The sequence below is a fragment of the Sturnira hondurensis genome, unplaced genomic scaffold (genome assembly GCF_014824575.4).
Source record: "Sturnira hondurensis isolate 20B ecotype Veracruz unplaced genomic scaffold, ASM1482457v3 Scaffold0010128, whole genome shotgun sequence".
NCBI lineage: Eukaryota > Metazoa > Chordata > Mammalia > Chiroptera > Phyllostomidae > Sturnira > Sturnira hondurensis.
This window is the reverse complement of record NW_028082759.1, coordinates 30,386,527-30,412,991: the sequence shown is the minus strand read 5'-3', so window position 1 is coordinate 30,412,991 and position 26,465 is coordinate 30,386,527. Positions and strand designations below refer to the sequence as shown.

Sequence of the window (26,465 nt, the reverse complement as noted above, 5' to 3'; positions counted from 1 at the left end):
CTGTTGCTTGAATAAATTCGCCATTTTGCCAGCAGAGCTTATGGTCCTCTCCATTTTTTAAGTCCCTCGCCTCACCTCGTGACCACGCTTGCTACAGCGGGCTGCGGCAATGTAGTTATCTCATGTATCTCTCCTTTTTCATTCTCTCACCTCTGCCTCTGTTCACTGGTGTCTGCAGGCACCAGCCAGCCAGTTCTGCCTCATCTTCTGGGCAATCCTTGCCCAGGCACTTTTTCTGTGTTTTCCTCTCTGTCAGCCTTCAGATCCTCAACAGCCCTGCTGGAGGACAGACGTGACTTATGAGAAGTTTCATTCTAAAGGGCATCTCATTAGGAGAATTTCTGAACTGTCCTTCTGCTAGCCTCTCCCTGCATCAAGAGAAAGCAAAACACGTCTCCCTTTCCACTTCTCATCTTTGATGTTCAACTTCAGGGCAAGCATGTTCAATTTTCATATCTTTCCTTGAACATTTCATTTGATTTCCTCACCATTCTGCTTGTCCTGCATTCTCCAGCTTACCCTGAGCCGGGGATCCAGAACTCTTGTGCTAAGGCAGCAACTATTACAACACTGGGTATCTACTGGCTGCGGTAGCAGACCAAATCATAGGTGGATGCATAGGGTCATCTATGTTCAAGGCTCTAAACTAGATCAGTCTGAAGTCTCAGGCCCATAATCTCTCATGCTGTGAAAGTATGGTTCAGAAAGAAATCTTCTCTGTGCAGAGAACTTTTTAGATATGATTATTGTTATTTGTGATCCCTCCCTCTCACAGGCTACCCAGGGAATTTTGATACGAAGCATTTAAATGAGTTTTGCTTGCCTCTCCCTGACAGCTTTGTCGAACCATTTTTATTGCAGGCTCCTCTGTTCCTGCAGGGCCCTTCAACTTAATGTTCATCAGTCGTAATTTGACTGCAGGATGCGATTATATTTTATAAAGCTACATGGTGGTAGATGCCGCTATTCTGGTTTTGAAAGTAAATTAATGGAACTAAACGTGTTTACTCGGCTTTCTTTTATAATCTGAGATCCACTGCAAATGTCATTGAGATTCTTCATCACCAAGGTTGAACCCTTCATTGGCATTTCTCAACAATGACATTGTATCTTCAGAACAAGATACTTAACATCACAAGAAAATCCAAGATCTTCAAGGCATCTACTCATGTTCTAACCACACATTGTTCTTCTAAAACGACCTTATGTTTACTGATTGCATCAAACATTCTCTCCTAGCATCTTTCAATTGTCTTTAAACACATCACACAGCATTAGAATATAAGCTATAAAAGTGTGGTTTCTCCTCAACAACATCATTTTCTGGAAACTAATGCTTACATAGAAATTCAGCAGCCACGGTCTGCTCAGAATGGCTTAATCTATGTGAGCAGTGGCTTCACAAACTTGTACCTATTGGATTAATTAAAATAAATATTATTTCACCAAAGTTAGTGAGGAAATAAATCATAGTTGGAGATTGCTACACCAGTAGAGGCCACTAGTAGTAGCCTGGAAAAGGCTGAGGCCAGCAGAAGTCCATGATGCCTGAAAAGCTCCACCGTCAGTCCAAGACTGGCTATGTGAGAAGTGGACTGATCCCTGCTTCCTCTCCCAAGGAGTGGAGGACAGAGAGGTAAAGTTCTCTTCCATGGTCAGCTTTGGTGAGGAGGGGCAGATTCCAATCAAACGAGACTAATTTTTAATGACCAAAGTTGTTACAGATTCTATACGCAATGTAATAACAAATGGTAGAGGGTTTGCAATGAAATAGTTGGAAGAAAGTTTATTCAAAGTAATAAAACTCATTCAATGAGTTGAGACAGTAAACTAGATGTATAGGTTAAATGTTTATTTTTCTTTAAAAATGATCTCAGGAAGGACTTCCAGTCAGGATGGTAGGGGAGGTAAATTGCATCAGCCTCCTCCACAACCACATCAGAATTATAACTAAATCATGGAATATTCATCATTGAGAATCACCTGAGGGCTAGCTGAACAAAAATCTTATTACTAAGGAAATCAGGGAGAAGCCACGTTGAGACTGGTAGAATAGGCAGGCCCCACACATATTGTGTGGTGATTCAAATCAGAAGGGATAGATGGGTTTTGGAAGTGCCCCCTGAGTAGTGAGGGGTCCCAGCCCCACACCTGGCTCCCTAGCCCAGGATGCCAGTGCTCGGAGGAAAAGTCCCCATAACATCTGTCTGTGAACACCAACAGGGATTGCATCTGAGTGAGGCAGAGGGCTGCTGGGGACTGAGACATCCTCTTAAAGGGTCCGAGCACAGATTCACTAGCTCATGAACTCACTCATTCTGTGCTCTTGCATAGGTGTAGCAGCACAAAAGGTGCCAGAAACATATGGGGAAGAACTAAACTGACTAGCTTCAGGGTGAGAGCTAAAGGGACATCTTTCTCCAGGACAGAAGAGGCAAAGACAGAAAGACAAAGACAGAAAGATGGCACCTGCCATCTTTCTCCTGGCAGGTGCCATTATTCCTTTGTTAAACTTTCTTCCCACCCAGCTGGCAGGTGCACGTGGGCACCAAAGTTGTGCACTCCATTAACTTCACTAGCCCTGTTGGCCCCACCCTGGTGCTTCCTTGAGGCCCCACCCCACCCTACTAGCACATCCAGCCTGAACATCTCCACACAAGTGGCCTGCCTCATTTTGTGCTGCAGACTTTCCTAAAAACTCTCAAAGGTCCACAAACACCAAACAAGTAGCAGCTGGCTTTAGCGTGCCTTGTACCTCCTGCTAAGTGGCACCAAGCCTGGCATAAACCATAACGAGTCATCTCCACTTGTACGGTAACCCCAACAGGTGCCTCTAGGCCTGGCATAAGCAGTGGCCAGTCTAGTCTGAAATGTAGTTTTAACTAAGTGGCCACAATCCTGATGCAAGTGGCAGCTGCCCTCAGCTCACATTGAGATGCCTACAAAGGACCCCAAGCCCAGCACTAGTGGAAGCTTACCTGGGTTCACAGCATACATTCTCCCAGTGTCTCTAAGTTCAGCACAAGCAGCAACCACCTCCAGACCCAGGTGGCCCCAGGCTGGGCACAAATGGCAGCTGACCTTGGCACACACCATAGTCTCTCCAGCTGCTCCCAGAATTGACATACCTGATGGCCAACTTCAGCCCACATCAGATCACCACCCAACCAACTCCACAAATGACATGGCTGAAGGCTGGACTCAGCACTAGATTCCCACTAAAGTGACTCCCACTCTGTACCGTCAGCCCTTGCACAGAAAATCATCCACGCAGTCACAGTCAGCCCTCACACCCCATCAGCCTGAAAGTCAATACCACCCACCGATGGAACAACAGCAATCAACACTCAACTACAACAGGAGGGTACACACAACCTACACAACAAACACCCCTGTGGCACTTGGCTTAGGTGACCAGGGAAACTATACCACTAGACCCTATGGCAGGCCACTCTGCCAATATCAGGAGATGTAGCAGATTTACCTAATACACAGGAATAAATACAGAGAGGCAGCCAAAGTGAAATAAACAAACATGTCCCAAAAGAAAGAACAGAATAAAACACCAGAAAAAGAACCAAACAAAATGGAGATAAGCAATCCACAAGATAAAGAGTTCAAAATACTGGTTCTATGGATGCTCAGTTAACTTAATGAGAAATTCAACAAAGAGATAAGAAACTTAAAAAAGAACCAGTCAGAAATGAGGAATACAATAACTGAAATAAAGAGCACACTGAGGAGAATCAACAGCAAATGAGACGAAGCAAAGAATCACACGTCAGCTACCTGGAAGACAGGTAGCAGAAAACACCCAGAGGAACAGCAAAACGAAAAAGAATGAAAATTTGCAGATAGTTTAAGGAACCTCTGGAACAACATCAAGTGTAACAACGTTCATCTCTCAGGGGTACCAGAAGGAAAAGAGAGAGCAAGGGGTTGAAACCCATTGGAAGAAATAATGACTGAAAACTTCCCCAACATGGTGAAAGAATTAGACATACAGATCCAAAAAGTGCCCAAACAAGATGAATCCAAAGAGGCCCACAACAAGACAATTATAATTAAAATGACAAAGGTTAAAACAAAGAGAGAATCTTGAAAGCAACAAGAGAAAAAGCCATTCATGATGTACAAAGGAGCTCTCAGAAGACTGTCAGCTGATTTCCCCATAGCACCTCTGCGGGCCAGAGGGACAGGCACGAAATGTCCAAAGTGATGAAAATCAAAGACCTAGAAACCACGATTACTCCACCCAGAAGGGCTACCCTGGAGAATCCAAGGACAGATAAAGAGCTTCCCAGGAGAGAAAAGGCTAAAGGAGTACATCTCCACTAAGCCAGTATTACGAGAAATGGTAAAGGGACTTCTTCAAAAAGAAAAGATGAAAAAATATGACTAAGAAACTATAGAAAAAGAAAAATGCTCACCAACGAAGGCAAACATTTAGTAAAAGCAGTGGATCAGCCAACTATAAAACTAGTACAAAGGTTAAAAGCTAGAAAGATCACATGTAATTACAAGTATATATCAAGAGATGCATACACACAACAGAAGTAAAAGAAATAAAGTTATAAGTATGGGGGTTGTGAATAAAAATTGTAGTGATTTTACAATGCGTTCAGACTTAAGCAGCCATCAACTAAAAATAGACAGCTATAACCATAGCTTGGCATCTACGAAGCACATGACAACTGCCAACCAAAAATCTACAAGTGATACACAGGAAATAAATAGAAACACAACACTATTGAGAGTCATAAACATACTCGAGAACAATAAAATAAGAAAGGAACTATGTTAAGTAAAATAAGTCAGAAAGAGAGAGACAGAAACCATATGATTTCACTTATATGTGGAATCTAAGAAACAAAAAACCCAAAATAAATGAACAAACAAAGCAAACGCAGTCACAGATGCAGAGAACTAGCGGATGGTTGCCAGATGGGAGGGGGGTTGCAGGGATCAGTGACAAAGGGGAAGAGATAAGGGGGTACAAATTGCCAGCTATAAAAATAGTCACAGGGATGTAAAGTACAGCATAGGGAATACAGTCAATACCATTTTAAAAACTTTGTATGGTGTCAGGTACTAGATTTATCAAGGATGATCACTTTGTAAGTTATGTAAATAATCACTATGTTGTACTTCTGAAACTAACATAATATTGTATTTCAACTGTGATTTTTAAAAAAATGGCTGCTGGGAAAAATACCCACAATGTTTGCGACAGGACCCAAGGAGGTCAAGGCCCACAAGTCCAGGTACAGAAGGGACATAGAAGCCATCAAACATGACAGGGATGTGGATAGGGATGACGGCAGGATGGTGCCAGGAGAGAGCAGGACTAAGCTTTTTGGTGATGGTCACCGTCACGGGGAAGAGGCAGACACCTGCACAGAGGGGACGGGTGCTGTCTAGGTGCTATGCCTCCAAGTTTTCAAGTGGGCAGCCTACTCCATCTCTCTATTGCCCTGGACCTTCAGGTGAGATGACCCTTCCTCTTCTGGGAGTCTTACCTCCACGGTCCTTGCCCCCCGCCACTTGTAGCCTGCTCACCTTGCACTTGATCTCTCTCCCTGGGGTCCAGCCCTCAGAACCAGCTCTCGGAAAGGAAAAGCTGAGGCAGCCAAGGGGCACTCACAATGCTAGGGTCTGTGAGAGCAGGATAGTCAGGGAATCACCTGCATGGGGCTTGGGCGAGGGGCGGGGCCCCAGGGAGGACTCACACCAGAAGAGGCGCAGGCTGCTGCCTGCCTGCTTCCAGGAACCCCCTCCCACACCAGTTGTTCCACTTGTGAAATAAAGGTACCATGCGGGGGGAGAGGGAACCAGGCTCTATAAGGGGCAGGAAGGGGCATTGGGCACAGTTCCCCAAGCAGAGAGTATCCATTAGTGACATCGAAAGCCCCTGCGAGAGCCGCCTGGTGATTGGCTAGGGGCGCGGTGGTGAGATGGGAGGGGCAGTGGACGCACTGGGAAGTTAGTCACGCTGGGCCGCTGGTGATAAAAGCCTGCTGCTGTCCAGGGTCTGTATTGAACAGAGATGGCTTTCCTTTGGGAACTCTGGCTGGGCTAGAGGCCAGGTTGCCCCGAGTACTCCTTGTCTTGTTTGCGCTAGTGCCTACGGCCCTCTGCCCTGCCCTGGGACCTTCAACCAGGGCCTCTGGGACACCTTTGTGTGGGCACCCACCTTCACGCCCTGCCAGCTGTTTCTACAGTCCATGCACAGACACCTGACACCTTCTAGAACACCACCCTGTGGTCAGGCTGACTGGGCTGCTAAGCCTATTCTCCAGGGGCAGTGGGGCACCCACAATCTAAGCACAAGGGACCTTCATCCAGCCAGGGAGGACGTGTCCAGCCTTTGGCATCACAACCTGAATTCGCCTAGGTTGGCAGAGTCCCTAGACATCCAGTCAACCTTGAAAGCTCTGACCCAGAGCCCTGGGTCAGGGCCTACCCTCAGAAGAGGGCAGCCACCTGCTCCTACTCAGACAGTCAACCTTGGATGGCTGCCAGACCCCAGACCCGAAGTCTCTGCCTTGGACTACCTGCTCCACAGAGGGCAGCCGCTGACTCACCTAGACAGTGCCCTGGACCTCTGCCCACCTCCATGCAAGCTCTCAACGGACTCTACATAGTCAAGGGCAACCACAGACCAGTAGTCGGAGCATCATGTACTCTGGTTTACCTAGGATCCTTCAAGCCAAGATCTTACCCTTGGACTTCAAGCAGGGAAGAGGTCATCCTGAGATTCCTGTGGCTCTACCCTAGCCTGGGGACTCTACATTTAATCTTGCTGCACTTGAACCTGCCCCCCAAAATGGTCAGTCACCAGCCAACAATCAGCGTCCCATGGTTGTCTGCACAACTGCAGGCCCTCCATCTGAGCTTCTTGCCTTAGATGCCTCACTGAGCAAAGGGACTACCATCTACCAGTATCAAGAGCCTCCCAGCTGTCTCTCATCTTGGGGAACTGAAATCCAAGGGCTCTGCTGTGGTCTCCCCACCTGGCAAAGGTGGAAAGTGCCTGGGACACCCGCCCACCTCCATCCACAGTCTACAGGCAAGTCTTCACTCAGGCAAGGGCAGTCTAGGACCAGAAATTAGAGGCCCACAAAACCCTGTATACCTTTGGACCCTAAGGGCAGGGACTCTGCTGTTGACTCCCTTATCAGGAAACAGCAACAGCCAACCTCCAGTCAGAGGCTGCCCCAACCCTCCGCAGTCTCACCTGCACACCCTTCGTCCCAGCTCTTACCAGTAACATCTCTCTGGGAAAAAAGTCAACTCAGCATGGTTGTTTGAGTCCCATGGCCCCACATGCACTTGCACACTTCCCATCCCAGCTTCCTGCACCCAACTGCACACAGTCCATAAGGAGCAATCTCCAGGAAGCCATGAACGAAAGCCACCTTCATTCCCTCATTCCATGGTTTCCAAAGTGGATTCCTTGCCCAGCTAAGGGAAGCCTCTGGCCCAGAGGGAGAGCCACCTGCATCTCCGTGCCCCTGCAAGACCCTCCAAATAGGCACTGAGGCTCCAACCCTCTAAGCAGCAAAGGACCCTCCCAGACCTCTAGGACTCCACATGCATACCAGGTGTCCAGCCTCAAGGTGTCCCCAGACAGTCCCCGACTTGTTGCCTACCTGTGGCTATCAGTGAGGTGGCTGGAAGAGGTGGCTACCTGGTAGAAGAGAAACACCTCATACCAGTCCTCATTACAGGGTGTCCTCAGAGGATCTGAACCCAGAAGTTGCAAGGAATGAGGAGAGTGGCCTCATAAGCCCCCATTGCCTCCTAGAAATCTTGGTGTCCTGGCCATGTCCCTGGCTCCCAGGTGATGCCCCAACTGCCAGAAAGGGAAGAACCAATCCTGGTGGCCCTTTCAGCCCTACCAGGAAATGGCAGAAAGAACAGCCACAGCCCAGAAGGAGGGGAGGGACATCTTGATGCAGACATGAGAATGCTAAGGCCACCAGACCAGGTGGAAATTTGTCAACCAGTACAGGGGGCAGGGCAGGGGCCGTTGCTGAAGGCTGAGGTTGCTGCATCACTCAGAGACAGGTTTGAAAATGTCAGAGGTCCATGGCCTGGTGCTGAGGCCTCGCCAGTGACTGGAGCCATTCAGAGCACAGTCCCCTGGATGAGTCACTGTGCCAGGGTGCTGGTGGGCCAGGGTGCTGGTGGGCCACGGCCTGAAGACCTTTGACCTTGGACCAACTTCAGCCTGATGCCCTGGTGGCGTGTCACTTGGGGAGCATTTTTCTTCTGGGGGGTTCTCTGGTTCAAAGGAAGCAAAAGATGCTGTGCCTTAGAACAGGAGAATGACCGGAAATTGGAGAAGCTGTCAGCAGAAATGAAACTCATAGATTACGCCTTGACAGAATTTAACAGAGCTTATATTTATAAAGTCATCTTTTAACATAAGTAGGGGAGGGAACAAAAACTCTCCAAAGAAGTATGTGAACTAAAGGATTCACTCAGTGTTCAAAGAAGAATATCAAATGTTGAGTATCTGCTTGTTAACTTAGCATCACAGCAAGGACATGAATTAAAGAACTTCCCAGAGGACCAGGCCTCCCTGGACAGGGCACCAGAGAACGGGGTGGGGACTGGGGGCATGTTCTGGAGGAGACCCAGGTCCTGAGCACAGAAGTACGTGTCCCTGGCTGAGCTGCTCCAGGATGACAGGTCCCCTGCCCTGGAGCAGGAGGTGGGGCATTACAAGGACAGGCCCAGCACCCAGAGTTCTATGGCAAGGTGCAGGGGCTCCTGGTAAAGCTTCTGCTGTGTTGGAAACAATTCCACAGTATGCAGGTGTGATGGTCGCATGCCCGCCCACCCCAGGGGGCACTGAAGGGGGATGGGGTGGAATGTGGATCATTCCCTGAGTTGAAGGTGACATGAGCTTCATCTGATGTATATGAATTTTAAATGTGTAAGAATGCAAAAAAGTCAGGCATATGTTCATTAAAAGAATAAACTATAAAATACAAATAGCAACAACGTTTCTGTCTATATTCGATTGTATTTGCACAGGTAGGCCTTGATCAATAGTGACTCTAGTCATACAGCAATAAGTAGAGCTGTTGTTGACAGAGTAATACAATCCATCCGCTCTTTTGAAAACTGTTTGAGTCCCCAGAGAAAGCCAAAAGATAATGACAAAATTCTGATTAAAAACTCCTAATGTCCCCTACGCTGCAGCAATTACTTAGTGGTTTACTATAGTTTCTATATGTCACTGGATTATAATGAAGCACCAAATTAGATTTTTGGAGCAAAGGTTTTCAAAATGTTTGTATTTGATAAAATTCATGAGAAATACAATACTAAATTTAAACTTGCTTATAATTTTTGTTGCTATGGAATAGAAGCCACAGGGGAGAACAAAGTTTTCACTATCCACAAAGGGTTACTGAGGACACTATTTTCAGAAGCTGTGTTCACTTACCCCACGCTGAAGGGAAGGCACAGTTTGTCCCTTAGAGTAAGAAATGCATAACAATATTTATGTTGCGTTGTTATTTTTTAAAGATCAAAACGGAGTCATTTTGGAGAAAGATTGTGTAGGAACCAAACATAATTTTTTTGATGTGGACACCGGCCCTCAGTGTCCGCGTCATTATGGATGAAATGAGACATTCCCACAGAATACCAAATCCGCTGGAGGAAAAGGGACAGCATGGCTTTTCTCTCAAGGGGAGCAAAAACCGCAGCCCTTGCCGTGACCAGCCTTTATTGGGTTTCTCGCACATAACAGGATGGCCCTCATTTACTATGCACAGGTTGCTTTAGGTGGTTACCTTTTACAGGAAACAAAGGAGCCGATGCTGCTAATCACATCACAGGAGAAGGATATTTGCAAATGAAAAGGGCAAAAGTGATTGAACGGGTTACACTCATCCTTGGAAGGTTTAGCATGGATTTTAGGAAGTTATTTTGCAGTAAATGTTTGCCACTGGGGCTTGGGTCCACACCATGCAAAAGGTCTCCTACATTTTTAAACTTTATGGTTTGCACTATTACCGATGTTCTGGTGCCCCCTACCCCAACTGCCTGTGCCTACCTCCTGCAGCCCCACCCCTGCCGCTGCCCCTGACATAAATTTTTACATTTACAAGTTTGGGGGTCTCATTTAGATTCAAGACCTGGAAGCAGATGATGACAGTCCCTCCTTTACAAATGTTTCGTAACTGAATAGATAGCACTCCTACCCCCACCAGCCCCCAGTCAATATCACAAAAACATTCTTGCAGGACAGCAGAATAAATACGTACTAACATGTTCAGAATCTATAGCATTTTGTTATTCTAGTAAAAAGAAACAGTTTATGCATTTTCCCAAGGGTCTCATTGATATGAATGTGCCACTTACTTCATGATATAGTTAATGAGATATCATTCCTGAGTTTTGAAAGTAGGCATAGTTTGAAGGTAGGCATGAGGCTATTGCTCTGTCATTTGCTGATACATTATTCTTGAATAAAGGTGCATTGTACCTAGCTTCAGCACTCTGTAGACATCACATGTCAAGGTTCCTTTTGAAAAATATCCATGTAGGAAGAAATCATCCAAAGAACAAGGTAAATTTAAGTTTAAAACTCATTACTAGATCCAGTAAGCTTTATTTGTTCAAATACAGAAAATAAACACACTATACCTCATTAATTTAGTTTGAAACTGCCACCAGAAAAAGGATTTTTTGACACACAGACTATTTAGAATGTTTATATAAATAACAGATGGACAGTGCACAGCTCAGGGGAGCTGAGACTTCTGCTTCCTGTGCAATTGTTTGCACAGAGGACTCTGAATCCATGGTCTGAAATTTCCCCCCTTGAAAGGAATTGCCCAAAGCCAAAGTTGGTGGAAGAATCCAACCCTGAAGGAAAATGAGTCTTCATCAGAGAAGAGAACTTTCCAAGTTTAAAGGAATGATTTTGGCCAGACAATAAGAATAAACCTTGCCAAAGAATCTCACCCTGTGCGGCTGTGCAGGTAAACTATCCAACTGAAGATTCTGGCAAAAGAAGAGGACCCTCGTGAACAGTGGTGTCTATGTGAGCCCCAAGGGGATGAGCAGTACTGTTACTGCCATTTTGGGAACCAGTGTAACTTTATTTAAGAGTCATAATGCCCATAAATCAGGTCACTGTGAAAAAATGCAGTCGGTGAAGCATGACCCAGGGAGGCAAATGCAGGGAGGTTTTCCTGGTGGGTGAAAGCAAAGTGTGGGCAGAGCGCGGAGCATCTGTGAAGCTGGTCCACTCCCCGCCCCGTCCCCTGCCTGTTGGTTGTCGGACAGACTGGAATCAAAGCTCACAATTAATGTGAGATAAAATTCCCTAAGATTTCTTTACATTCATTTTTTTTGTGTGTCTCAGCTGTGCTCATGTATAGCCATACACATTCTGAATTCTGCGTGTATGTGACTCATTGAATATGCTCCAGGATCGCTAATGTGTAAGTTCCATGCATCTTTCCAGAAAAATCCATTAGAAGAAATATGAGTCTAAAGTTTTTTTACAATTTGGAGTAATCAGAAAGATGCTATAAGACAACAGCCTAAGACCTGGGAACTGAGAAAGTACAACTTGAGTTCTCAATATAACTCATTTTTCAATGTCTTTAAATGTAGCAAATGAGCTGAGTTTTCATATATCTTCATTCTGAACATATTCCTAGGGAGGAAAAAGTGATTTCAAGTCCCACAACTTCCAAGGAAACAGCAATAACTTATTAATTGTGCCCTTGCTGATCTTAAAGTGTGGCAGGAAAAACAGCCTTAGAGACGTCTAAAGATGCGTCAAATTCTCCTGGGGAGAGCCGTCGGGACACGAGGGAAATTTAGCTATAGAAGCATTTCAAAATGGCTATTTACATGTTGAAAGAAAGAATTTAATTAACAGTGTTACAGCCATGAAGTCAATATGAAGATCTGAGGTCCTATCACAAGGGACTCTTACTTATTTTTTAAGCAAGTCACTCAGTGCTGCATTACTCCCTTTTACAGCTCTTGCGTATTAATATAGGTCTCAAAGGATTTCAGGATGAAGCTTGTGATGCCTGTTAATTTTTTCATTATTAATCAAGATGATGATGTTGGTGGCAATTATGAGAACCACCAGATACGGAAACCTCACAATGTGCCAAGATCCTCAGTCACTTTTATGCATTATTTAATTCTTTCATCAATCCAGTAAAATTAGTGCTGTGGTTTTCCTCATTTTGCTGAAAAGGAAGCTGAGGCTCCAGTAGGTTGTGTAAGTAAGCTTTGGTTAGCAGCTACCCACAGTCCTCCTGATCCCACCATACATGTACACATCCTCTAAAACATTCCTTTTCTTCAAGTTCTGGAAATGAATCAGTACCCTCAAGATCACAGTAACAGACATACAATGCAGAGCTGGCTGGAAGGTAACAACAAAGGGAACATTTGGAGGCTGTGATCAAGGGTCCCTGGGACAGGCCCGATGTTTGACTGTCTGTGACCACAAGAATGTATCCTTTCAGTTAGTAAGATTGGTCTGGAAATGCCTGTCATTGGAACGACACCCAAGTGCACAGAGTTGTTGGGGAAATTAATTCGAATCCAGTGTTTGGAGAAAGACTCACTATTTTATAATACACATTTTGGGCCAAAATCAGGGATCAAGGAGGCTTCTATTAATATGTTCAAGTGGGTAATTCCAAGAAATGTCGTCATGGACTAACAGGAAATAGAGAGCCCTCAAAAGTTAGTATAAGAACCAGCACAAATGGACAAGGAATTTCTTATGGAGCCCAACCTGGGCAAGTAGCAGGGGTGCTTGGGTTTGTCTGGGGCACTTTACTGGGCTCTGCTTTCCAGAATAGATTTCCTACAGACTGGAATTCAGGCTACACTGGCCAACCAGGGAAATGTCACCAGCCTTTGATATGGTAGGTAGAGGGAGACCAACAGAGAACCTTCAAGATGCTCCTTTTGGAGTTGTCTAACCTTTTAATGCCTAGCATACTTGACTGACTGCTTGATAGAATTTTAATGGATAATAAGATGAGCAATCAACACTCTTACATACATTTTTTTGTAATTTTGTACCCAAGGGAATGAGAAGAAAACCCCTTCACACGCACATCGATACCAGAAAAACAGTTTGAAAAAGAGACTTGGAGCAGAGGAAGAAAATCAGACTTGTGTGGAGCAAATGAATGCCATTATTATTATTATTATTATTCATTTTTATAACTTCACAGGCTTGTTTGGAAGCTTACCTGAGTTACCATGTAAGATACACTTAAAATAATGCTAAAAACCCAACCATTATATTGACTATCACTATTGGCAAAGCTGGTCCTGTTCTTATATTTCACAGAGACTCCGCGGGGTTAAGCGATTTGCCCAAGGGCCCAGAGTTAATAAGCACTAATGACAAGATTTGAACAAGACTTACGATTTCAAATTCAGCCTTCTTTCAACACACTGTGATGCCAATGCCACAGAATAAAACTCCTCTGTCTAATTCACTCTAAATCACTTTATGTGGAAGAAAATAAAAGAGAATTTCTATGCAGTGAAATAAATCATGATTTAAAATGACTCTCCCAATCACAAGATACAAAACGCTAGGTGTCGAAAAATGCTATGCTTATTATTCCATAATTATATTATTCATAAGATTTGCATTTGAAAATTGCTTTCTAATCTGCATGTTACAGATGATAACTGGGCACTCATTTAAGTATTTTTTTCTGTCTTAGAAATTAGTGGTGAAAGGCGATTAATAGCATAAATATTAAACACAGAGTTAGGAGTTTGTATGAACTCAGTATTAGAACTGTCATTTTGAGTTCCTGGAACATTTGCCAATAAGAGAAAATGATGACAAGTTCTAATTATAAAGTTATTACAATCTAGGGCAAAGGGTAACCTCCTGCGGAGTTCCTGGGGACAGTCTGTTAGGGATGTTTGCTGGCTGGCTAGGTAAAAAAATCCTTCCTTACCACATGGACTTCCTCGGAGCCTAACAATCCTGAAGACATCTGTGTTGGTCGCGGCAGATTTTCTAAGCTCAAAACCACAAATGCTAGTAGAAGACCACTGTGTCACTTAGAACATTTGAGACTCTCATATAACAGAGGGATAAGCACAAATACAGTTGATAAGAAAAATCTAACAGATTAATTACAGCTTTCTTATTCTTTTGTGATTAAACTGCTGAGTTTCTTTTCTTCTGTCTCTGTAAGTAAAAATTGCCCTGGTTTGTGAGAAAAATGTTTAAGAAACAAAACTAGAAACTTAACCCGAGATGCTTTATGTTTGGGTGGGAATTGAAAGACAGTTGGGCAGAGCTGTAGCGAAGACTGAGGTCTGCTGATACTGCTCCCATACAGGCGGCGATAATGTTTGCGTTGTGATTTTTAAGACAACTCCTCTCTCTGGTCAGGATTTCAAAGGAGGGAACACCACACTGAGGTACTTAGTTGTTAGTAAACATAGGTTCCACTTAAATATCTGCGGTTTTCATTCTTTGTCAAGCACTTTTTTTTAGAATTATTATTGAAGCAAAGGTAGAGACTTGCTTTTCATATTTGTTACATTAATATCTTAATTTATTCTCTCAGTTCATCCTTTAACTTCACATTGGGTACTGCGGACATCATGCCACTAGGCCTTTCTACAGTGGCCATGAGGACACACGGGGTTCACTCCAGCCTACAAACTAAACACCAGCCAGTGGTTTGGAGTTCCATTACATTACCACCCTCCCAAATCATGCCTTTCTGAATGGTATCCAGACTCATTTTTTATTAGCATTCCATTTGTAATGTTACTTAGATGACTCCACTTATGTATATAATAATACACAGCCATAATAATTATTTATTAGTGTACTCTTTCTACAGCGTATTTTAAAAGCATGATAAACTTACCTTAGAGAGCCCACCTACTTCCAAATAAAAGCAGATAATGAACACATTCCAGGTGACCCAGAGGGCAGTCCATACTGTATACTAGAGAGAGAGCAAGAGGGTGGGGGAAAAAAGAAGAAAAATATGGAGATGAAAGGCATGTATACTAAATAAATCAATAACAAAATGTCAGTAAGTCTGTCTTCTGGGAAGAAACAGGGCATGCTCAGGGAAGAAAGCTCCTTGTGAGGTCCCCTAAGATCTCTAGAAATTAAAAATCCAATACTTTCTAGTGCTTTCAGTAAATGCCAATAGAGCTAGATTTATTTTTAAAGGGTTTTGCTCACTTGCAGATACAGGTTACATTCACCACTGACTTGATTTTTGTTTTCTGAGTATTAGCTTTTCCAGGGAATGCAGTTATGTGAATTTTGGTGGCTATTTCTTTATCTATCTAATTTTTGGTTATAATATTAAATTGTCAAGTTTGGGGGAATGTCAGGCAAAACCCATCCCTTCCCTATCCCTAAGCGAGAAGAATCATGTTTGAAAATGGATGTGTTGTGTGGAGTAAAATTAACACACTTTCACCTGTTATACTATTTTATTAAGACTGAAATGTGTACCTCTAATATACTCTGGCAATGGAATATCATCGTGTAAAATATCTTTTAAAAGCACAGAAATAATACATAAGAATAAAAATGAGCAAACAAACAACACATTTAATAATAATGGGAAAACCCCTTCCAATCACATCCAGCAAACTCTAAATACGCCAGCCTTACTGACTCATTGCTTTTGTTAAGGTCGTATGAACTAAGAAGTGCCTTCCTCAAGCGTATTAGTCAGTTTGAATGAATGCAGAAGGTCTGAGGGCTCAATTCATCCAGTTATTTTTACGGAGACCCCAGAAAACTGACACATAAGGCAGCTTACATGGCTGAGCATGGTACTTACCGTGGGAACATCATCAGCAGACCAGACACAACAGCTTACTCATTTATTTTTACTTTACCGCAAAAATCTATGAATTCTTAATCTCTTAAAGGAGCATACTAATTACATGATTGCTTTTTATCCATGATTATAATCATCGCATACTATTGTCAAATTAAAATAAATATAGAAATAATTTCATTAGCTTATTCTTTGCTGTGTCAAAGAATATAACTATAAATTTAAAATTCCGTACAAAATAGCCGTGTTCTTATTAGAAATCTTATTGGAAGCCTTTAGTTATTTATAAAATTTAATTTACACTTTGTGCCTTTCTGTTATGTATAATTTTCTAAAGGCTTTCAAAATAATCACATGTAGTTGTGTAGTTCTATAATTGGGTACATTTGATATCTTTTTTCTTTCTGGACAAGTTTTGATTTTTTTAAAATAATGCAATTAAGTTAATGAGTTAAGGTCTCAAAAATCACTGGAAATTCAGAGAAGCTGGAAGTATGTTAAAAAGTGAAAACAAGTTAAACAATATATTGATACAAAGCTATAATGAATATATTTTTAGTATTTACCGATACATTGATTCTCTGTTGATATCTTCCGTTACTAGTCCCTTTTAATATAAGTGACCTTGGACATTTCAAAAATGTGCCAAATGCATTGAAATACACACGTTTGAACCACAACATATGCCCATGACTGTTGAAAATAGCTGAACTATATCTGCAGTGGACACTCTGCAAACTGACCAGGTCACAGTAACCATAGCAATGTTAAAACTGTTGCTAATACGATGGATTCTGGTAGCTGACGTTTTTCACTCTAAATCAATCTAATTATGAGTATGTTAGAATGAGAGAGATTGCAGACCACTAAGTAATTTTTTAAAAACCACCAATAAAGGTTAAGAAAAGGACATAAACTAAATCAAGACAAAAGGAAGAGATAAGCTGAATTAATTGCAAAGCCATATAATTTTTAATTTTTAGGACTACAAACCTAACCCGTAAGTATATTTTTTCGGAATGCCAATCAACTCGTAGTTACCACAAATGCATTACAAAATGAATCTGTTTAAAAATCAGAGCAAAGTGTAATGATTGAAGTGTAGGGTCTCTCTCCAGCTGCACTACTGATGCCACTTCTGAACGTTCAGCGGTGAAATCCCCAGACTGAACAGGCTCCAACCATCAGCTGCTAAATTGTTAATCACCAGAGTGATTACCATGCTGCTTTCTGTGTTCCTGGTACTGTGCTGAGCACGTTACACACATCAGTGTATTCAGTCATCACACTAAAACCGAGGTGGAAAGGGGATTGTTTTATAACTTTGTGTCACTGTTGGGACGGAAACTCAAACAGTTTGACGCCAGACCTGGGCGCTTGTGGAGTGCGTGATTTCATTTTAAAAAATCGTAAGAAAAGGACTGTAGATTAGTCTGAGAGTTAATGGATCACCTAATGTTGCAATTTATCAAGTAATCAATTCACTGAACTATCAGTTTACCAGAAATTTATTTCATTTGTATGTATTCTATAACTGGCAATGTTTTTGGAATGATGGTTTCTTTTGCATTTTGTGATTAATGTCTTTGTATGATACGAACATTATTTTTTAAAGAAGCAATGTAAGTTCTTTCTTCTCATACAAAGATAATTTGTGTGATTAACCCCTGGATTGTAATGAGGTGGAAACTGTATACCTCAGTGTGTACCTAAGACACGAGTCTTTACATGGAAACAAAGGGAAAGAAATCTCTAGCAACACAAATATGCCCATAAATAGTTTTACTTAGGCAAGAACTCTTAGGACAACATATGTATTCTTTTTAAAAAAATAATTCTTATGTTTTTATCAAGGACATTCTTTTTTTAAAAAGAATTTATTTATTTATTCTTAGAGAGGGGAAGGGAGGGAGTAAGAGAGGGAGAGAAACCAATGTGTGGTTGCCTCTTATGTGCCCCCTACTGGGAACCTGGCCTGCAACCCAGGCATGTGCCCTGACCGGGAATTGAACCGGTGACCCTGTGGTTTGCAGGCTGGTGCTCAATCCACTGAGCCACAGCAGCCAGGGCTATGCATTCTTTTTTGATGTGGGTTATTTTATTTATAATTCAATTGAAAGAAGAAGAATAAAGAAATAAAACTCCATTTTTAATGCTCTTTAATTATCATGGAGCATATCTTCATGTTCACATATCTAGATAAATATATTTACAGTATAGAAAACCTAACTTCCCAATAGAAAAGATAAAACAAAAACAAAAACAAAGCCACTCTATACTTATCTATCATCTATCTACCTATTTATCCTACTGTAAGTAAAGTACACATATTTTAAATCCTAATTCACATAGGCAAAGACTAAAGATTTTTTTAAAACAGCATGGATGGAACTGGAAAGCATTATGCTGAGTGAAATAAGCCAGGTGTTGAAGGACAAATACCATATGATCTCACCTTTAACAGGAAGCTAAACAACAAAACAAACAAGCAAGCAAAATAGAACCAGAGACACTGAAACAGAGAACAGGCTGACAGTGACCAGAGGGGAGAGGGGAGGGAATTTCAGGGGAAACAGGGGAGGGATTTAGAGGAACAAATATAAAGGATACATGGACAACAACTGAGAAGGGTGGAAATGGGAGGGGGGAGCACGGGGGTGGGAAGGGATGGGAGTAACAGACAGAAAACTGTACTTGAAAAATAATTAAATAAATTTTTAAAAGTTCATGTGATCTATGTGGTTTTGGAACTACTTTCCAGGTTTATGAAGATATTTCAGCATTTTTTAATTGAAATGAACTTCAGAAGTCTTGCAGTCTGTTTCTCTGTCATCGAGCAATTAGTCTGTAACATGATTTGTTTTTACTTCCTAACCTTGTTTGCTTTCCAATGGCTGGAAAGTCCACTCAATCATTCATTCATTCATTCATCCATAGGTGTGTCAATCAGATAAAATGTTATGTACAATAAGTTAGAAAAAAAGAAGGCCTTACACAGCTCAATTATTTATTAAGCACTATCTCTGTTAGGTTATACTAAGCAAGTCACGAACATTATAATTCTTAAAAACAACTATGAATCAGGTTTTTACAAATTAACTACGGTACAAAGAAAGCAAATAAATATCCTAAGTGTTCACAGCAATAACTGCTGGGGGAGGATTTAAATCTGGCACCAACAAAATGGAAAGCTAACACTCCTAACTGCCATATTGGGCAGTGGCCCAGGAAGGAGATGTATAATGACAAATGACATAGCAGGGAAATTTTCCTATAGAACTATTTAAATTTAAAGCAAGTGGCTGTCCTTTGTACGTGAGCATTGGCATATATGCCCAAATGACTAAACTCTGGGCCTAGAAAATTTACGTGGCTTTTTTTTTTATTTTAAAGGCAATTTTGAGTTACTTTTAACTTTGAAGTTAATCTTTCTTTAAAATATGTTATATTAGCTAATGTTTCTACCTTTAAATTAATTGAAAACTGCTTGATGAAATTAGCTTTTTGCCCAGGAAATAATAATGACTTAAATAATTCTAGAGCACAGTGTCCTTTTGGAATTCATAAGTAAGATGGTTGAACATCTGACATAGGAGTAAACAGGAGTGAACAGCTGATTATAGAGCAGTAATTTGTGACGGCCGAATAGGACTTCACAGCCCACACTCTGCTCCATTTTGGCTCTAGCTAAAGAAACACAAAGGTGCATTCAGGTGCTTCCACCACACCTGGTGTTCCCTAATGTGTATATGCCACCTGACGCCGTAGCTTCAAATGCATGTTAATCAGTAAAAGAGTGCTATATGACAAAGGTGTTTTATGTTCTAAAAAATACATGTAAAAATAGAAAATTATACCTTTTTAGCAGTGACAGTATCCAAGGGGAATTATTACTCTCTCCTTTTGTGATTTGGGCAACATTTTTTGATAGCCTGTGCTGTGAGACCTCCTTAATTACAGTGGCAGGAGTCCAAGATATTATAATGCTTGGGGAAAAATAAGTTGATTGACGTAGGTGCCGGCAGAGTAGCGCACACTATTTTTTCATGTGACTCCTCAAGTCAGATTGAGATGAGCAAGGCAGTAAGGCCAAGTTTTCTTGTTGAACTCAGACATGTTCTTGAATTAGAAATTGCTTCCTATTCATCCTGCAAAACCACTTCATCCAGTAACATCTAATTCACTTATTATTTGTTCAGTCAAGTATTGAGCACACTGGGATAGACCTGGAACACAGCAAGGGATATTCCTGGTCTGCTTGGGAGGAGAACCCTGTTGAAAGGGGTGAGGTGGGCCGGAGGCAAGGACGGTGACTGTATAGAAGAGGGGAGTCCAACTCATTTTCACTGGGGGCTACATCAGCTTTGCAGGTTGCCTTCAAAGGAGCAAATATAATTTTAGGGCTGTATAAACGTAACTACTCCTTAACTAGGAGCAAGGAGCTCGGGGCTGCTGCTGGGTAGAAACAGGGTGCCAGGCCAGATAAAACAAGGTGGAGGGCCGGATTTGGCCCTGGGGCCTTGTGTTTGGCACCTGTGGTGTAGAGAGGTGGGAGAGAAAGAGTCTAAAATCTAAGAGAGCAGAGAAGAAGTGGCACTTATCACCCCAGACAGGGGTGATCAGGTAAGGCTTTTAAGGGGTGACCATTCCGTTGAAAATGATTCCCCACTTCCTAAGTAGGTAAGGAGCACAAGGTGTCCCAGGGGTGTGCAGAGAAGGCAAACAACAGCATGTGGTCTGAGGAAAGCACACCTCACTCTGAGTGGCAGCAGGAGGTAGCGTGTGGAAAGAAGCGTGCATGCGAAGGAGAAGAGGTTGCTAGAACTGGGCGTGAACACCAGGCCCAGCTACACATGTGAGAGGCTGCAGAGCAGGTAGAAATGAGGGGTCCCGGATGCTAAGGGCAGAAACTCGCCGTCCTTTCACGTCTCTGAGGCTGGCGCACGCTCTCCCCAGGCCTCTGCCTCATCACTGTTCTCATCCTCCAGAGACCCTGCACCCTGTGCCTCCGCACACCTTACTTAGTGAGCTCCTGGAGCGCAGGGACCCTGGAATTTACATCCTTTTCTGTTTGTTCAACCCTGTCACAGTCCTGTAGGTTCTCAATAAATGCTTAGTGAGTGGATGGGAACTAGTGCTACTGACATCCTACTATGTGCCTTATAGTGCTTGCTGCCCAGAACCCCTCCAGTCCCTCTTTCCTGGTGAACTTAAACTCACACTGTAGTCCTCTGCTCTGCATTCACTGCTGCAGGATCAGATGGACGTCCACGTTACACACCTCATGGCATGTGTGCTCCTTGTCATGGTTACAGTATAACCATTTTGTGGATGATTACTTCATAAAGGCCCGCTTCTCCTCACCAGACTGTAGGTACCCAGGACAGAATAGTAATGTTTGTGTTTGCTCACCAATGTGCCCTGCACCTAAAACAATGCCAAGTACACAGCAGAAGCTCAACCCACAAGGTTTAAATGAATACATAAATACAGAGGAAGGAGCGAAGTCAAGAAAGAAACAAGAGAAGAAGGGTGAGTGGAAGGGGAGAAGAAAGGAATGAAAGAAGGGAAAGCTGATTGTGAGACCTGAGTTTGGTCAGTTTGGTCAACCGAGATTGTCCTTATATTTATCCTGCTGAGAGTTCGTGACGGCTTTTAAGCCAGTGGTTCAGGAAAAGAGCAAAGGACCCATTGGAAGGGAGGATGGCTGACTGCAAGCAAGAAGTACAGGAGAGAGAATGCAGATGCCTCAGCATAGATAGTTGTGTGAAGAGCAGGAAGAAATAAGGTTTAGAGGGGAGAGCATTCGGACTAGTTAATGTCATTAATGTATACCAAAAATTTCATCCCATAGAAGCCACTGGCTTCACAGCCCTCTGGCATTCTGTGCTCCAGCAGAACACCAACATCATAAAATAAAAGGTTCACACTAAATAAGAGTGCTCTGTGTTCACTGCAACAGACTAGAACATAAAATCCAACAATATTTGATATTATGTATATAAAGCATCTTGTACCGCAAGTCCAATTCCATGAGACACCTTTGTAGTATGTTATGCCACGGCTTAGCAGAGGCTCAGAGGAGAAATGGAGAACAAGAACACTGGGCTCCGCTGGCGGAGTGACGTCAGTCAGAGCCCCTGGGCAGCTATTCTGAGTGTGAAGTCTGTGCTGGGGGCCACCGACCTTCTTCACTTTGGGACATGATGAAAGGTATGAAAGGGCCAATTTTGAGATTCAAATTAGAGAAATAATGCATTTATGGGAAACTTTCTAACATTATTCTTTTCTATAGATGTGAGTGAATTAAATCAAAATGGAAAGATGGCATACTTTAAAGTCTAGGCTTTCTTCTCATGAGACAATATTACTACTGTATTACAAGAAAATATTGCATAATTCTACTGAATGCTGTATATTAATTCAGGCTCAGTGAGCATTTTAGAGCATGCCATTTCTATTTACAATTATTTATCTATGCTTGTTATTTCTCACAACCTTCTTATACATGCAGCCTAAAATATTGCCTTCTTTTCATAGAAAACTAATTACTGTGGAGAACTTCCACTTGACTTGGCTCACCAAATACACCTTGTCCAGTTGTCCCCCAAAGGAGGGGGGTGCTGACCCTGTGTGATGTAGTTTGCTGTGTGGATTCACGTTCCAAATTTCTTTGAACAAAATGGGAAGTGTTCAGTAACACACTATATAAAATATAGTAGAGGCAAGTACTGAATAACCTTTAATACATGCATTGGTAGTGTCCTAAATCAATTACGATTATATCACATTATTGTTTTCAGTTAACAAACAGTTATGGTTAGGTAGGTTAGCTTTGTAGAGTGTTACATGTCAATTTAAATGACAGCTAATGTATATTTACATCTTGTCGTAACATCAAGACCTTAACAGACCTTTTATTCTATCTACCCAAACTCCACTTTAAATGTAAAAACAGTTCCTTGTGAGACTTGAACTTAGCACTGTGAGTCTCATATTTACAGACATGTCACTTTGCTGTCTTTGTAAATATTCACTGTCACCCTGTCCACAGGTAATTGACTCCTAACAGAATTCAGTCTGTGATGGCTACAACGGCAACCCTGTGTCATTGCTGAGGGAGCAACTTCAATTATTCATCTCCTTACAGTAATTTTGTAGTGTTTATATGAACAGACATGGTAAAAATAAGACTTACCACCACGATGTATCGGGGTCTGTACTGAATTGTCCCGAACAAACCCAGTATGACCACTATTATATGTAGAAAATTTCCAAGAATAGGCGCCCACTGGAAACCAAGGAAGTCAAAGATCTGTCTCTCCAATGCCGAAAGCTAAAAAACAAAGCAAGGAGAGCCCATGAGCACCTCACCCAAGCATAATCATTCCATTGTCATCTTCATTTCACAGTTAGAGAAGTCTGCGTGTTCTTCTTCACAGTAACGGACAGCATTATTACTAGAGTTGTGATACCTATTTCATGTACTGTTTTATATAGCTTTTCTCAGAAAACTTACTAAGATAACTTTGAGCATTATGACTTCAAGTATCAGTAGGTTTTAAACCTACCTGGAGAGCTATACTCCTTAAATCATTTTCTGCAGTAGAAAAATCTAGACAGATATTTTATGATAGTAATCCATCATAAGTTTTAGTAAAATGGTTGGCTTAGTATAACATATTTTGAACAATAACCCCAGACTGGCGATGCTAAAATGAGTATTATTTTAAAAAAACAACCCTCCTACCACCCCTGCCTTCCTCTTGAAACATAAATGACCAAATATTCTGTTTTGTTTATTTTCCTCTCATTGGGCTCTCACTGATGATAATGACATGACCAACTACTTTTTTAAAATGAAGCTTATTTTATTGAGTTCCTCTGAGCTCAATGGCATCATGAAAAACTAAAGAATCCCTTTGAATCATATTTTTTGAGATTATATACCTTCATGAAAATCCATCTTAGGTTAGGTAGAATCATCATTCTTGAATATCCAAATAAATATTATGGAGCCACAGCAATTTTAGATATGCCATAGTTTATTGTATTTGCATGATACAAACTACATTTTTAAATAGTTCCAAAGTGTATTTAATATACACAGGGAAAGCACTTACGATGGAAGAGAGATGAATTTTGTATAGTCCAGTGAACACCAACAATGCCATTGTCATGTACACATAATATTTATTGTATTCTATATCTAAAAAATTTATGATTCCACCTGCTGTATTTGGACACTAATCTCACACATTTCAAGCATCTTTCTAGATTTACTTTGATATAATAGTAATTCTAATAAAATGATCCAACCATTAGCCATACTTATGGCCCTAGAAACTGCAGATTTGAAATGAAAATGGTACCCTAGGTATTTTTCTAGTTAGGTGGCAAATATATGCCTGAATAGCTTTAATTTCCTTGGACATAAAGACACGTCCACCATCCAGTAAGCAAATCTACCGTGGTTAAGATTCACCTTCAGTAAGCTGTGGACGAGAGAAGAGCAAATGCTACAGACAACCAACCGGAACCACATTCATTTCATGGATATTTCCTGATCGTCAAGTGATTTGTCGCCACCCCGCACTCACAGGTGGGAGGGGAGACACACAGGAATGGCCAAAAAGAAATAATCAGAGCACGATAAGGAGCGCCCACTGCGGTTCCAATCCTGTCCGTCTCTGCTTGGGACTCCAATTTGGTCCCAGGGATCTTTCCCTAGGACGCAGAAGCAACTGCAGGCAATTTATTTTGGGAAGCAACCTATTTTAAAGTTGTCGCACCTCACAGAAACCTTTAAAGTGAACTTTTCAAACAAAGAAAAACTCATTTTTTTTGGTCAGAAAAATTACAGATAGCATTCTCTTTTATGATATTAAAGAAAGCATGCCTGATGAATATAAGCCACATTAACAGCAATTATCAGAAAATCCATATTCCTTACTGAAGGCACTGTATGTCTCTATTAATTAATGTTTTTTCTCTGATAACTTAAAAATGGACCTATTGTGGCTTGAAAGGAGGGCACAAACACAAGACCATCAGGAAAATCAAATGGGGGATCATACCAGCCAGAACCATACCAGACCGGGCGAGAGGCAGCTACAATAACTGTACATGTGAACACTAGTTTGAGTATTGTATTGTATTATTATTTTAAAACCTTCACCTAAGGATATGTTTATTGATTTCAGAAAAAGAGGAAGGAGAGAGAGAGAGAGAGAGACAGACAGACAGAGAGACAGAGAGAGAGATCAATGTAATAGAGAAACATAGATTGGTTGCGTCAGGTACCTTGACAGTGGTTGAACCTACAACCAAGTTACGTGCCCCGACTGAGGATCGAACCTACACTTTTTGGTGGGTGGGACAACTCTCTAACCAACGGAGCCACCTAGCCATGGCTGAGTAGTGTATTTTTAAAAGTCCACTAATGACATCAAAAAGTCTTTCAAAAAATAAAATGCCACTGCAATTTTTACTTAATTTTTTCATCTAAATGTTATGTTAAGCTCTTTAGACATTTAGTTTATAAGCAAATATCTTCTCTCTATGTGTCATTCTCTTGAGACATCACTTTTCACCTCAGAGCCTGACATTAACGATAATGACCCAGAGCCACTAAATGAAATTAAATGATACTCTGATTGCTTTGTTAACTCAGGAGAAATATGAATATATCTTAGAAATCTCTCTGTCAAAATGGTTCTCACCAATGGTGTGCTGACGCTGCTGGCACAGGCCTGGGGACGTGGATCAGATGTATCTTTTCCTAACTCCAAGGTCAGTGACCTCAAGCTGGGAACTTGACATGGGCAATTATGGGAATATCTACAACATGAACATTGGGAAAGGCTAAAAATCAGGGTTTTGTGTGTGTTGTGAGAGCTTATTACTGTACATTTACCCACACACAATTGAATATGCTCTCTGGAAAACAGTGGTTCCGAGGAAGGAGAGCAGTGAGGGGAAGCGGCCACACATGGACTGTAGCCTAAAAGGAAAGCAACCATCCGGGCCAGAGTGGAAGGCGAGGGGCCCAAAGAGGGAAGCTGCAGAGAGGCTGTAGCAGAGAAGAGAATGGATGAGACATCTGCAGAACTTGAAGTTTAAATAAAAGTAGAAAAATCAAGAAATTATAAAGGTAACGAGACATCCCAGAGAAAGGAAAACCAACCAGTCACCAGTTTCAAATAGGAAGCAGTGATGTAAAGAACAATAAAATCGTTTCTTTTTTAAAAAATCCTCACCCAAGGATATGTTTATTGGGGAGAGAGAGGTTGGGGGGAGAGGGAGGGAGGGAAGAAGGGAATGTAAGAGATAGAGAGAGAAAGAGAGGGGTGGGGAGAGAAGCATTACCACAACCCAGGTATGTGACCTGAATGGAGACCAAACCCAGTATGACACACTTGTTATGATGTAAATGTTGCTTATGGATTGTAACTTTCATAATCAAAGTGTAGAAAGCTTGGCAGTCTTCATTACAGCTATGGAACAAAATATAAAGTATCATTGACCATGTAAAGTACAATGTTTATAACACAGGTTGGGAGAGGCTGAATGTTTTGTGCCTAAATTCTGTCGCTACATGGCAAG

At 41.9% G+C, this 26,465-nt stretch overlaps 1 protein-coding gene across 2 annotated transcripts in view; it reads right to left on the bottom strand.

The window, feature by feature from the left end:
• Positions 1-26,465, bottom strand: part of NKAIN3 (sodium/potassium transporting ATPase interacting 3) — a 551,158-nt gene that overhangs the window by 268,484 nt on the left and 256,209 nt on the right. For both annotated transcript variants that reach the window (XM_037058618.1, XM_037058619.1), the window contains exons 2-3: positions 23,059-23,196; positions 14,922-15,002 (exon numbers count right to left, since the gene is read on the bottom strand). In XM_037058618.1, the coding sequence (XP_036914513.1) occupies positions 14,922-15,002; positions 23,059-23,196 (219 nt within the window). The remainder of the gene's footprint in view (positions 1-14,921; positions 15,003-23,058; positions 23,197-26,465) is intronic.